The sequence below is a fragment of the Amblyomma americanum genome, chromosome 1 (assembly GCF_052857255.1).
Source record: "Amblyomma americanum isolate KBUSLIRL-KWMA chromosome 1, ASM5285725v1, whole genome shotgun sequence".
Lineage (NCBI taxonomy): Eukaryota > Metazoa > Arthropoda > Arachnida > Ixodida > Ixodidae > Amblyomma > Amblyomma americanum.
Genome location: NC_135497.1, coordinates 58,920,279 through 58,933,949, shown reverse-complemented (window position 1 = coordinate 58,933,949; position 13,671 = coordinate 58,920,279). Strand labels below are relative to the sequence as shown.

Sequence of the window (13,671 nt, the reverse complement as noted above, 5' to 3'; positions counted from 1 at the left end):
CCAAGAAGAACAGCACTTAACGTTCAGCATGGCAGGACTCCAAGGAAAGAAGGCGATGCACTCACCAAACCGGAGCTAGGACATCACGCAGGACATCCCACCGCTGCCACCAGTTGTCGTGGATCGGGTAGCATGCCGCCGCTCAGCAGGTGTTGTCGGGCAAAACAGGAACGAAGCGGTCCGGAGACGGATTTAAGGTAACCAAAAGAAAGAACTTTATGTACACTATTTACATTGTCATGGTAGCGTAAAAACTTGGTCGGAGACAGACCGGCGGAGCGGCCACTCTACTCGAGAGTCAGAACACACACACTGCACTCCCTTCTTCTCGGAGTTTCTTTCTACGAGCCGGGTATCCTCCTCGCAGCCGGGACACCGAGATCCTCCTCTCCCAGTTCGCTGCTCGGTAGCAGCCTGTGCCAGCGCGTCCCGCAGTAATTCTGGGAAGACGGGTTTGGCCCGGAAGCGTCCCCAAAGTGTTCCCGCACCAAAGGCCCGCAGGAAGGCCGAACGAGGCAACCAGGACAAAAAAGGGAGGGTCCGGCATATTGACTTCCGCGAACGACGGCGCCTCCCAGTCTCCGCCTGTGGGTTCGTCACGGCCACATCTGCCGTTGGTTAGTCGTCCCAGCGTAAGGATCACAACACCGGGTCCTCGGAGCGCAGTAGAGTATCCCAAGCCTCCCTTGTGGTAAGGTGCTCCAGGGCCCGCGGGGGAGGATCCGCCGGGCAGAGGAAAAGGATATGATCGAGAGTGGCTTTGGGGTGGTGGCAGAGGGTACAGGAGGGGATTGTGTGGACTTGGTGATAGCGCGAGCGTATATAAGGGGAGAGTAAAGGGGTATTCACACGGGGGATGGAATCCCTCCCGAACTGACGGCGGCTGCGTACACGTCACGCCTTCGAGAGTGCTCGCGGCGACGCAGTTTCCGGTTTTGGTCCGGCGGCCGCCGCCGACGGGGGAGGGGACCGTTCGCTCGGCCGCTACGTTCAGTCCCCGCGTCCCCGGGAGATTAGGCGGCACTTGGCAGGGCGCGCGTTGGGGTCGCTGTGAGTGGCGCTCCGCTGTCGACGGAGCTGTATTACTTCTTGCCGTGGATTTTGCGCACGTTGGACGAAGAGGAATGCGTGCACTAATAAAAACATTATATTTATGAACTGGTTAGAGCAAGATGCGTTTTGTGACATACGTCGTCTTTGTGTTTGTCTGCATCTTCTCAGAGTTTCTTCTCTTCTATCTTTCACGCATCTCTTTTTTTCGTCTAATTTTCCCCCCCTCGACTGTCGGCATTTTCCCTCCTCAGATCAGCACAGCCCCGCTCCTTGAGCATGGTAAACCCAGATGGCGGCTTTTGTTGTAAAAAAAATAATAATAATAACTGCCTCGTCGCTGCAAAGCATCTTAGCATTTTAACCCCCCCCCCCTCTCCCTAATGAAGGAATGCACAAAATTCGAGACGCATGAAACACGATAGGAACGATGAGGTACACCAGACAGCCCCTTCTTTCCTTTTCAACCCTTTGAGCTGTGCCTTCGCAGACTTATAATCTCCTTTGTCGAATTGCTTGCTGTCGGCACCAGCGTGGGAACGGAATAGTTCCCATCAGTTTGACGTTCGCAGTGCGCATGGTTTCCAAGCTTCTCGTGGGGACTCAGACCAGCTACGCTTCGCAGTTGGCCTTTCTGTGAACGAACTGGACCAGCTGTGCTGAACCTCCGGTCTTTCCTGCAATATTTCGCTGTGTAGTCAGTATTCGTTCGTTTTCAGAAGCGCCTGTCTTGTGTACGTCAACGTTCCCGTCGAGCTTCGTGCGTCGATTTTTGTGCCTTTCTTCAGCGTGCGCCAGAAGCGAAAGATGCATTGGAGCGACGAAGCAATGCTTTTCTTCTTGTCGTTAGTTGAGCAGTATCCTTCACTGTGGGATGTCAGCAACAGCGACTACAACAAGACACGCTTGAAAGCCTCCGTCTGGGAGAATATCTGTCGGGAGATGGCAACTCGTTTCCCCCAGTTTGAGCCGTACACTGTTGGTGAGTACAATTGCTTTGTCTTAGTAAATACGGCCGCATCATGTATTTGATGTGTCTAAGTCTTCGTGTTGACCACATATCTTACCGCAGCATGACAACCAGATTTTCTTTAGGGGCAAAGGGAATTTGTTGTGACAGCTGCACTTGCTGTCCATTCTCCTTGTCCTCGTGCCTCACAGGCCATGGCGAGAGCAAAAATGTACTATTTTTTGGCGTCTGTGTATGTGTGTGGAGTGTTGCCCATCTAACGAATGTCCTTTTCCCTCTCCTTGTGTACAGACTACGTAAAAACACTGTTAAAGAACAAACGGAGGACGTACAGAGTAGAGAAAAAGAAAATGCTCTATACGAAGAGCGGCCAAGGGGCAGATGATGTGTACATAGGGAAGTGGAAATTCTTTAAAGCAATGATGTTCATAGACAATGGAGCCCCAGCCGAGAGCCGAACGTACACAGAAACGTACGGGATGGCCACAGAAGAGGTGAGAAAGCGGTATACGCACTCCTTCCTTCATCGGAAGCTACACTTGTTCTTCCAGCCGCAATCTGAGAGCTTTGTTCGGTCGCTAGCCCTGCTTTTCTCTCCACGTACTTCTCGCGCGAAAATGAGAGCGTCTTTGCATGCTGCTTCGTACTTTTTGTTCCCGCCTTTTCTGAGCTTCACCGTAGAATATTTTGAAAGCCTCTTTCTTACTGCGCTTCTGTTCGTTGATCACAGCCGCTACCCCATCCCAACCTTCCTCTAGCTTGCAAGAATTCATGACATTTAAATTGTTCAGATGCAGAAGAACTGATCTGCTTTACATGCAAACGCTACATTGTTCAAATCACTGTTTGTGTTAACTGCGGTAATTTCTTTGCAGGAATATGGGCAATCTCCAGAGAACAGCCTTGTTGTGGAATCTCAGGACCCGGCGGTCGACGCGTCGGTGTCCAACACAGCGGCGGCAGAAGCACCTGTGCCACAAGCATCCGAGGCACAATCAGCGGTGGCTCTGGCTAACGCAAACCAGGCAGCTCCGAAAAGAAAAAGAATTGCAGACCACCAGCTTGCTCTTCTGCAGCAGCGGACTGACACGCTGTCCAAGATGGCCAAGACCCTTGACAATTCTAGTCCGGACGATTGCAGCGCATTCGCTTCTGTACTAGCTCATTATTTCAGGAAGTTGCCGCTAGCTAAAAGGGCGAAGTGCCAGGCAGCAGTCCTGACTTTAATGACAACTTACTTAGAGGATGAGTCGTAAGTCAAGTGCATAAATGGTGTAAGTTTATTCAACTTCATTGAGAGTACAAGCTAATTCAGAATAAACAAAACATTTCAATTTCCATCATGCTGTAGAAGAGTGTCTTCATTGAGTGACATCAATTGGTCATCTCAAGCTGGCCATTTCAACGCTGAATGCCAACCATGTTAACCTAAACACTCCTCCTTAAATTGCTGATGTCAACGCCCGCATGGGTGTTTTGCCAACTCACAGCGCCGTCTCCGTTGAAGTAGTCGCACAGCCGTTCGCGCACAGCTGCAGCGAGAGAACTTGGGCGAGACCGGCACGGTTGCAAGGCGAAAAATGCTTGAGGATTTTCCCCTGTATTTATGCTTTCTGGCCGCTCAAGATGATGTCCTTTAAGGATATTGTGAATCACACAAGCTGCTTCGACCATAATTGTCACCTTCTCCGGCTTGGCATGAACTGTAGTCAGAAGGAATCGAAATCGGTGAGCTAAAATGCCGAAAGCGTTTTCAGACACTCGTCGGGCCCTTGACAACCTAAACAAAATATAAAAAGCGAAATTAAGAATCAATTGCGCTGAAATTCCACATCAATCACGCAACTGCCTATGTTTATTTCTATTATTGTATATCTCCATTATATATCATCATTGTTATCTAATATTAATTTTTCATGTTATTAACACAAGAGTAGCAGAAAGAGGTGCATTACCGGTAGTTGAAGACCTTTTGTTCAGAAGAGAGCTGAGTTCCACTAAAAGGCTTCATCAGGTTCTGTGACAGGGGAAAAGCGTCGTCGCCCACCAGAACAGGCGGAAGCTGCAGGTTTGTGGAAATCCACATAGATACAAGATCGGGCATATTTGCCTTCTTGCATGCGATGGCTTTCTGCAGTGGTGTTGTCTGCCATATTGCCCCATCTCCTTTTGATCCTGGTGCCCCAACATCAAGATACAAGAACTTGCAGTCGGCATCAACAAGAGCGAACAGTATGATGCTGAAGGTCTTCTTGTAATTAAAATACAATGAGCCCGATTTTGCTGGTTTCACAATTGCGACGTGCTTACCGTCGATAGCACCCACACAACTAGGGAACTGCCAACGATCTCTAAAAGCCTCAGCTAAAAGCGACCAGTCAGCCTCAGATTTGGGTGCTCTCAAAGTCTCTGCCTTGAATTCATCACAGATTGCTTGGCATGTTGTTGATATTACGCTGTTAACAGTGCTGTGGCCCAACCGAAACTGCCGGCTTAGCGAGAACTGACTTTCTCCTGCAAAAAAAAAAGAAAGCAAAGCAACGATGTCACATTTACAGTTTCTTGCTACCCCTGTCAATAGCTCGCTTATCCCAACAAACGAAGCCAAACACTCACCCGATGCTAAAAAACGTAGCGTCACTTCAAGACGTGTTCTCGCGCTGACGGTGGTCCGCATGTTTGTGCTCTGCTTTTCAATCCGGTGTCTGATGCGTTCCAGCATCCACAAGAAAACTTCATGCGGCACACGAAGCAGTTTCTGGTATTCGTCCGGGTCATCTTCACGGAGCGTGTTATACAGACTGTGCTGCACACCAAGGGACTTTTCTTGCATCCATGGCTTCACCCAGCACCGCCGCTTTTTCTTGAAAAGATCGTCGTCATCCTCGGTTTCAAGTAGAGCCGCCAACAACACGTACTTGCGCCTTTTTGCGACGTCCATTTCCTGCTCTGGATCCTCTAGCGCCAGAAAGTTCGACGTGTATTCAGCTCCGGTGCTGGGAACTGTCTGTTTGTTTCCCTTTTTCGGTTTCTTTTCCCTCTTATCTCCCTTCAATCTTTATTATTATTTTTTAGCCTTCGCTGTCTTCAAAGAACAGCAAGACCGGCCGTCCGGCCCTTTCTTTAACCCCTCCCACGCCACCCGGCCGCTTCGCGCGTCTAGATCCCCCGCGGCGGCTCCCCGCTCCCCGTGTGAATACTAAATTTGGGAGCGGGGGAGGGGTTTGGCCGGCCGGTGACGTAGCGCGCCTCGTCTCCCCGTCCCTCCGCGCCGAGGTCCCCCGTGTGAATCCCGCTTAAGGTGCGTGTTTGGAGCCGCCTCCAAAGTGTCTGATGATAATTGTCTAGGGAGGGATGGGGTGGGGGGTACAGCCGACGCTCGGCTTTGCAGGTCTGCGTCATCAGGACAACCCCACTCGCTAGGGCAACTCAGTAACCAGGGATATATGCACAGATTTGGCCCTTACCCGCAATATTCGGCACACCGTCTGGCTTAACACCCAAGACATCCTTGGCAGTGAAAACTGCATCATTAATACGACAATGTACACACAGCCCCTTAAACGACGCACAAAGCAAGCACATATTCCCGATTAGACTAAGCTCCTCTCGAAACTTCCCTCTGACAGCATTGTTTGCTCGGGATATCAAGAATGGGTGACCTCTCTAATGACAACTCTCCGCAAAAACGAACAATGTGTGATGACCCCCATAATGCGCAGGTCCACACGGGACGGAGAGGCAAAGAGACACCGTATGGCTCAGTTTAAACAAACAGGTATATTCAATAATTACACATGATTAAGGTTATACATCAGAGGCTGGGGCGTCCGAGCTTACGTGCCGACGACTTCATGGGGGCGATGGAGTGGCTCCGGAGTTGGGCTCGAGCGGTTGCTGGCAGATGTCGATGACGGTAGAGCAGAGCTCTTCAAGGTTGTGAGAGATGCAGAGCTGGCAGAAGCTGCACGCCGTCGGGCTTCGGCGCTGAAGGTCCTCTTGGCGGCCGATGTCGTCCTCAGCTCTATGCAGTAGAATTTCAATAGTCGTCCGTTTCTTCGAGGATGGTTCACAAACCCTTCCTCTAGTGTCGTTCGGCTTGGAAGATGAACAGGGGGCGAGCTTGTAGATGATGACAGCAGAGCATATTTTACAACATACATATGCAGAGAGTTAAACTGGAAAAAGCAGAACTGAATTTACAAAAGAACAAACTTTGCACTACTTTACTCATCGACCGGGCAGGTTAGTGCCTAAGTAGCATCACATTACATGCTAAGCATGGAGCCCCAGCTCAGACTGGACTGCATCCGTTTACATGTGCTTTTAAGCACTTGATTAACAAAGGACTAAGGGCGGTCATTTCCAGTGGCCCGCCCAAAGCATCAATTCTCCAATCCAAAATAACATGCGAGATGGGGACAACCCCTTTGGGTTGGTCTTAGCCTCGAACCCAGAGTCTGTTAACAATACAAACTAAATAAACAACAAAAACGCCACCACTCTCTCTCAAGTGAGAGTATACACAGGCTCTCTCTTCGGAGCTAATTCACTAGCGCCTGTCTTTCCACATTCTTGGCGAGTACTGCCTGTCCGCCATGACAGGTGTCCGTCGCGGCCCTTCTGGGAAGCTGTGGGTGCCTTCCCGGCGATAGCCCACGACAAAGGGGGGGGGGGGGGAGGGAAAGAATGTCGTCTTCGCGGTAGCGCATAGCGTCGGCTGTGGTACGGCGCGCTCTGGCCCGCTGACAGCTCCCTTGTCCTGGAATGTAACCGGAAATTGGGGAGGATAAAGCCTGTTTCCCCGGGGCGGCGGCGGGTCCGGTTTTTCTGGTCGTCACTCAAAGAGCATGGCTGGGTAATTGATGATGCCGCTGTCACGGGTCTCCATCTACGCCGCGCCGTCGAACGTGGATCCTCGTAGCACACACGGAATGTCACACTCGCTCACCCTCCAGAAGAATGTTCTCCGAACATTTGAGTCCACGCAGCTCCCCTTGTCTTTCTGAATCGCCTCGCACAGTGCGTCCGACAAAACACTTTTCGCTGCACTCAACACCACTGCACAACACCATATGCCTCCGCTGTCAATACAGGCGTCTCCAGAGGCAGCACTGATCTTCTTTTACAGATAAACATGAAACTCAGCACCCAAGCCTCTCCTTTCTAGTCCAAACTGGACGAAATAAATTTACCACAGTTACAAAGGAGCTCCCACTTCTAGCACGATCACGGCACAGACAAAAATAAAGATAACGAAAGGAAGTAGGGCAGGTTCTGCATGCGCTCCGCATGCTCTCCTGTGCAGGTGTTACTTAATGACAGAAAGGTTTAACTACCAACTCCGATAACTTGACACATAAGCACATAGCAATGTTATGAGCTGCGGCATTACACAGTTCTAACCAGTTCACAACTCCGCTCTGTTTACGCCATTAGTCCGACTTAGCTTTCCGATTTCGCAGCGGATATCGGCCTTCATGAGTCATACTAAGTAAGTCTGTGCCCCTTTGTCTGCTTTGGGACTCGCGAGGGCTCGTGGCAGGAGCCTCTCCTGGCGTTATTTGCGCGGTAACCTCGCGCGCTTCTTCTTCTAGCAATGCATGAAGTAAATCCGGTGGCATTCCGGCCGTCACCTCGGGCGCCTGCCGAACAAATGCAGGAGAGGGCGTTTCTTGCGAACTATCTGCGCGCTCCGCTTCACTTCTGTCCCCATCAAAATCCGCGCTTTCCCTTTCCTCATTTCGTGAATACTGAACCGGTGCCGACTTGAGGCGATTTGCGTGTATCCTTATCAAACGCCGGTTCACGTCTCGGACTCTGAAGTTTACCGGAGAAAGCTTCTCGACAACCTCGCACGGTCCTCTCCACTTCGTCTGGAACTTACGAGCTAGCCCAATCTGCCTTTGGCAGTTTTCAATGTACACGCTGTCCCCCACATCAAACGGCGCGTCTCTAGCACTGCGATCGTGCACCTCCTTCCTGCGCTTCGCCGCTTTCTTTAAGGACTCCTTTGCGATGTCCCTCGCCACTTGCAAGCGCGATTCTAGCTCAACCTTATAGTCGTCCAGTGAAGCGTATGGGACACGACGGGGGCCCTCTGGCACTTCACTAGGCTGGTCCGGGTCTCGGCCGTAGAGAAGAAAGAATGGCGATTCGCCCGTGCTCTCGTGTGCTGCGGAATTGTAGGCAAACATTGCATACGGGAGCCACAAGTCCCAGTCCCGCTGGTCGCGCGAAACAAAATGCGACAGGAACCCGGCCACGGTTTGGTTCAGTCGCTCCACCGCGCCGTTGCAAGCCGGATGGTACGGTGTTGTCTGCTTCTTAGCGATCTTAAGCAGCTCGCAAACTCTCCTCATTAGCTGCGACACGAAGTTCGTTCCCCGATCTGTCAAGAGTTGCCTCGGGGGTCCATGTCGGAGCACGATCTGTTCGACAAATGCTCTTGCAACCGTGTCTGCCTTCTGATCTGGGAGTGCTACCGCTTCCGCGTATTTTGAAAGGTGGTCGACAAATACTAAAATGTACTTGTTTCCGGAAGTGGTCGTGGGCAATGGGCCCATTATGTCCATACCTGTCCGCTCGAAGGGAGCCGAAACCTCAGGGAACGGCTGAATTGGAGCTGGTCTTCGTCCCTTGGGTGTTTTTCTTTCGAGACAGGAATGACACTTCGCACAGTAGTCTCTAACATCCTGTCGCATGCCACTCCAAAAGTACAAACGCTCCACACGCCTGCGTGTCTTCGCTACGCCAAAATGACCGGCGCATGGCGCATCGTGAAACGCGCGAAGAACCCTTTCTGTCCACGACCGAGGCATGACGACTCTCTCCCAAGCGGTTTTCTCTGGTCTCCCTTTCCTGGTTGCCCTCGTGCGCCGACACAGGGTGCCGTCTTTGTCAATGAAATAACCTAGCTGTTCGGGATGAGACGGTGCGCCCTCTAAGCTTTCGATTATTCGCTTCAGGTCAGGATCTTTGCACTGCTCTGTGCGTAATTCGGCGGGGTCGACTACGGGGACAAACTCTTCTATAGCTGCCATGGCAGCTGTGCGGCTGAGTGCATCAGCATTCAGATGTGTCTTTCCTGACTTGTGCTCAACTTCAAAGCAGTATTCCTGCAGGTGTAGATTCCATCTAGCGAGTCGCGAGCTAGGGTCCCTGACACTCATCACCCATTTCAGAGGATGGCAGTCTGTGACTAGCTTGAATTTGCGGCCGTAAAGGTAGCATCTGAAGTGCTTTACTGCCCAGACAACGGCGAGGCACTCCCTTTCCGTAGCTCCGTACTTTTGCTCTGTGGGGCTCAACTGTCGGCTAGCAAAAGCAACGGGATGTTCTTTGCCCTCGATAACCTGAGATAGCACGGCACCAACTGCGAACTTTGACGCATCTGTGGCGATAACGAAGGGCAAACTAAAATCCGGGTGGCGTAACAGCGGTGCACTCATTAGCTTCCTTTTCAGGGCCCCAAAAGCATTCTCCGCGTTTTCGTCCCAATGAAAGGTGACATTTTTGGCTGTTCAGGCGGTGAGCGGCTTAGCGAGCTTGGCGAACTCCTCTATGTGCCTTCGGTAGTAACCGATCAGGCCGAGAAACTGCCGGACCTGGCGGACGCTAGTCGGGGATGGAAAATCCGAGACACACCTTAGTTTCTCAGGGTCCGGTCGCACGCCGTCAGCTGAAACAACGTGCCCGAGGTATTTCACCTCGTTTTTGAGGAATTGGCACTTAGAGGGCTTCAGTTTGAGAACCGCTGCTCTTAGTCGCACCAAAACCTGCTCAATATCGCGCAAATGGTTATCAAAACTGCCACTGTATATGATAATGTCATCCATATACACGAAGCACAGCCTCCCCAGAAGACCTGCCAGGATAACATCAGCGGTTCTCTGCCAGACAGCAGGGCTGTTGGCCAGACTCATCGGCATTCTTTTCCATTCATAGTGCCCTGAGGGCGTGTTGAATGCCCTTTTCTCGGCATCTGCCGGATCCATTGCTATCTGCCAGACTCCCGTCGCCATGTCCACTACCGTGAAGTACCTGGCAGAGCCCAGCTGAGAAAGCGTCTCCTGTATATTGGGGATGGGGTATGGATCGATGCGAGTTACGGCATTTAGTTTGCGGTAGTCCACTACCAATCGATACGAGCCATCTGGCTTTTCCACCAATAGTGCTGGTGCTCCCCAGGGTGACTTTGAGTGTTCGACAATGCCGCGATCAATCAGGTCCTGCACCTGCCGCTCCATCTCCTCACGTTGGGAGTAAGGAATCCTGTACGCACGCTGGTAAACGGGCGATGAAGTGCCGGTTTCTATCCTGTGCTTTATAACGCCACAGCAGCCCAAATCCAGGTTGGACGCGGCGAATACCTCCGAGTAGTCGTTCAGCAAACCAGCCAGAGCCTCCCTCTCCCTGGATTTTACGTGAGAAAGATCGAACGACACCTTTGGAGCAGCCGAAGGACTAGCATGCTCTACAGTTGCGAGTACCGTATCGGTGGGCTCACGTTGCTCTATCGCAGAGGTGAAGAAAGCCAATGTTTTGTTCTTGGGAAGGCTCAGTGGCTGCTGGCTACAGTTAACCACCCGTAGGGGCACTCTGTGGGCGCCATTAACTGTCACGAGGCACGCGGCTGCCTTCAGGCCATTGCTGAGAGAGTCGACCGGCTCAAGCACTCCCACGGCGCCGCTCTCTACATCTGAAGGCACAAACGCGTACAAAATGTGCTCCGACCAAGGAAGGACGACCGCCTCCTCGACCAGCCGGACGGCAACCCGCGAATATACCTTCTCCAATGATCCCACTGTTTGACGGGTGTCAATATCGGTAATGCGAATCTCAGCCCCTCTCCTGTTCAAAAGCGGAACTTTTGAGCCGCCCGCATTAACCTCTTCCTCAGAGAATGAGACTACTACCTTCCCTTTTCTCAAAAAATCCTGCCCTAATATACCTGACACTCCGTTTGGCAGAGACACCGTGTCCGGGCATACGTAGCAGGGGTGCTCCAATGCAATTCCGCCGAGAGAGAAGTGTAACCGGTAGAGTCCACTTATGCCAAGAGGATCCCCCGTTATGCCTACAAATTTGGTTGCCATACCACCAGACGCTTCCAACACCTCGCGGTCCCCCTTCCTTCGAAGCGTGTTAAAACTGCTCTCCTTAAGCAATGTCACCTTTTACCCCGTATCTATCAACAATTCCATACAACAACCATTTAACTTGCAACGCACAACAGGGCATGCCTCGTCGGCCACACAAACTACCACCACCTCATCATCTACTGCTCCCTCCCCACGCTCCTCAGGCTGGGGAGGACTAACTAGTTTTTTGACTCGGTATCTGGAGCCCCGCTGTAGGCTTGCTTAGGGCGTGTCTCGCCTGCTTCTCTTTGTGGCTCCCCACGGCGCACGTTTTGGCAGAACCTGGCGATGTGTCCGCGACCCTGGCAAGCGAAGCATACGATTTCTTCAAAATCTCGCATACCGCGCCTGTAGCTTTGTGGCGGTCTCCGGTTTCCAGCGAATGGGCGCTGTTGAGCGCGCGCTTCAACCTGGCATTCTACCTGCTGAGATAGCAGCTGTTCTAAGCGATCTAACCGCTCTGTCAAGAGAGCAACCTCAGGGTTGAGCACCGCTCTCTCTATGACGCGTACTCTCGCTGCGGCTGTCGTTAACGCCTCATTTTGTTCCTCATCCAATGCGGCCTCCACGGCTTGGTCGAAATTGCTCGGCTTGCGCGAGAGCACGAACCGGCGCACGGGGTCTTGCAGACCAGCCACGAACAAAGCGGTCATTTCCTCTTTAAGTATATCCTCCGCGTATTTCTTCTTAAGCTGGTCTCCTTCCTCCTCCCTGCTTAACGTATCGCGCGCTAAGCGCTGAAGCCGCGACGCAAACGTTCGCACGTCCTACCCTACCATCTGTCCGGCGTCACGGAACCTCTGTACTCGCACGTGACGTGGTTCAGTGTCAAAATGCTCAAACGCGAGCTTCTTAAATTCCGCAAATGATTTTGTGGATTTTACTTCTTCGTCTCGCCATGCAAAATCATGAGCAGCTCCTGCCATCTTACACCTCGCCATTCCCAGCATTTGAGCATCGGACCATCCCCCCATTTTCCCAATCTCTTCTAGCATGGAAAAGAAATCGCAGATTGGAACACCTGTCTTATCTCCCGTAAACGTCGGAATGACGCTTCCTAATGCCAGCATGCTTGCTCCGAGCGACGGCTGTGGAGTGGGAGCTCCCTCAGATACAGTCATTTTTTTTTCAAGCCCTCCAGTGCCTCAAGCCTCTCAAATGGGGGTAAAAGTCCCACAATCAGTCCCGTGATTCCCTTTTGATTACAATTTTGAAGTCATGAATGTCACAGCATTCAGAGGACATTTGCTTTTGAGACCCCACTTCTGACACCAGTGTGATGACCACCACAATGCGCAGGTCCACACGGGACGGAGAGGCAAAGAGACACCGTATGGCTCAGTTTAAACAAACAGGTATATTCAATAATTACACATGATTAAGGTTATACATCAGAGGCTGGGGCGTCCGAGCTTACGTGCCGACGACTTCATGGGGGCGATGGAGTGGCTCCGGAGTTGGGCTCGAGCGGTTGCTGGCAGATGTCGATGACGGCAGAGCAGAGCTCTTCAAGGTTGTGAGAGATGCAGAGCTGGCAGAAGCTGCACGCCGTCGGGCTTCGGCGCTGAAGGTCCTCTTGGCGACCGATGTCGTCCTCAGCTCTATGCAGTAGAATTTCAATAGTCGTCCGTTTCTTCGAGGATGGTTCACAAACCCTTCCTCTAGTGTCGTTCGGCTTGGAAGATGAACAGGAGGCGAGCTTGTAGATGATGACAGCAGAGCATATTTTACAACATACATATGCAGAGAGTTAAACTGGAAAAAGCAGAACTGAATTTACAAAAGAACAAACTTTGCACTACTTTACTCATCGACCGGGCAGGTTAGTGCCTAAGTAGCATCACATTACATGCTAAGCATGGAGCCCCAGCTCAGACTGGACTGTATCCGTTTACATGTGCTTTTAAGCACTTGATTAACAAAGGACTAAGGGCGGTCATTTCCAGTGGCCCGCCCAAAGCATCAATTCTCCAATCCAAAATAACATGCGAGATGGGGACCACCCCTTTGGGTTGGGCTTAGCCTCGAACCCAGAGTCTGTTAACAATACAAACTAAATAAACAACAAAAACGCCACCACTCTCTCTCAAGTGAGAGTATACACAGGCTCTCTCTTCGGAGCTAATTCACTAGCGCCTGTCTTTCCACATTCTTGGCGAGTACTGCCTGTCCGCCATGACAGGTGTCCGTCGCGGCCCTTCTGGGAAGCTGTGGGTGCCTTCCCGGCGATAGCCCACGACAAAGGGGGGGGAGGGAAAGAATGTCGTCTTCGCGGTAGCGCATAGCGTCGGCTGTGGTACGGCGCGCTCTGGCCCGCTGACAGCTCCCTTGTCCTGGAATGTAACCGGAAATTGGGGAGGATAAAGCCTGTTTCCCCGGGGCGGCGGCGGGTCCGGTTTTTCTGGTCGTCACTCAAAGAGCATGGCTGGGTAATTGATGATGCCGCTGTCACGGGTCTCCGTCTACGCCGCGCCGTCGAACGTGGATCCTCGTAGCACACACGGAATG

At 51.9% G+C, this 13,671-nt stretch overlaps 1 protein-coding gene across 1 annotated transcript; it reads left to right on the top strand.

The window, feature by feature from the left end:
- The first annotated feature begins 2,350 nt into the window (after positions 1 to 2,350).
- Positions 2,351 to 3,315, top strand: LOC144133035 (uncharacterized). Its single transcript, XM_077665853.1, has 2 exons — positions 2,351 to 2,514; positions 2,896 to 3,315. Exons 1-2 carry the CDS (start codon positions 2,371 to 2,373, stop codon positions 3,274 to 3,276), a joined length of 525 nt encoding a protein of 174 aa, XP_077521979.1. The 5' UTR covers positions 2,351 to 2,370; the 3' UTR covers positions 3,277 to 3,315.
- Positions 3,316 to 13,671: the final 10,356 nt, after the last annotated feature.

Coding starts and splice junctions, on each gene's coding strand:
- LOC144133035 (XM_077665853.1), top strand. CDS start 2,371: ATGCTCTATACGAAGAGCGGCCAAGGGGCAGATGATGTGTACATAGGG. Junction 2,515..2,895: donor ACGGGATGGCCACAGAAGAG/GTGAGAAAGCGG, acceptor ATTTCTTTGCAG/GAATATGGGCAATCTCCAGA.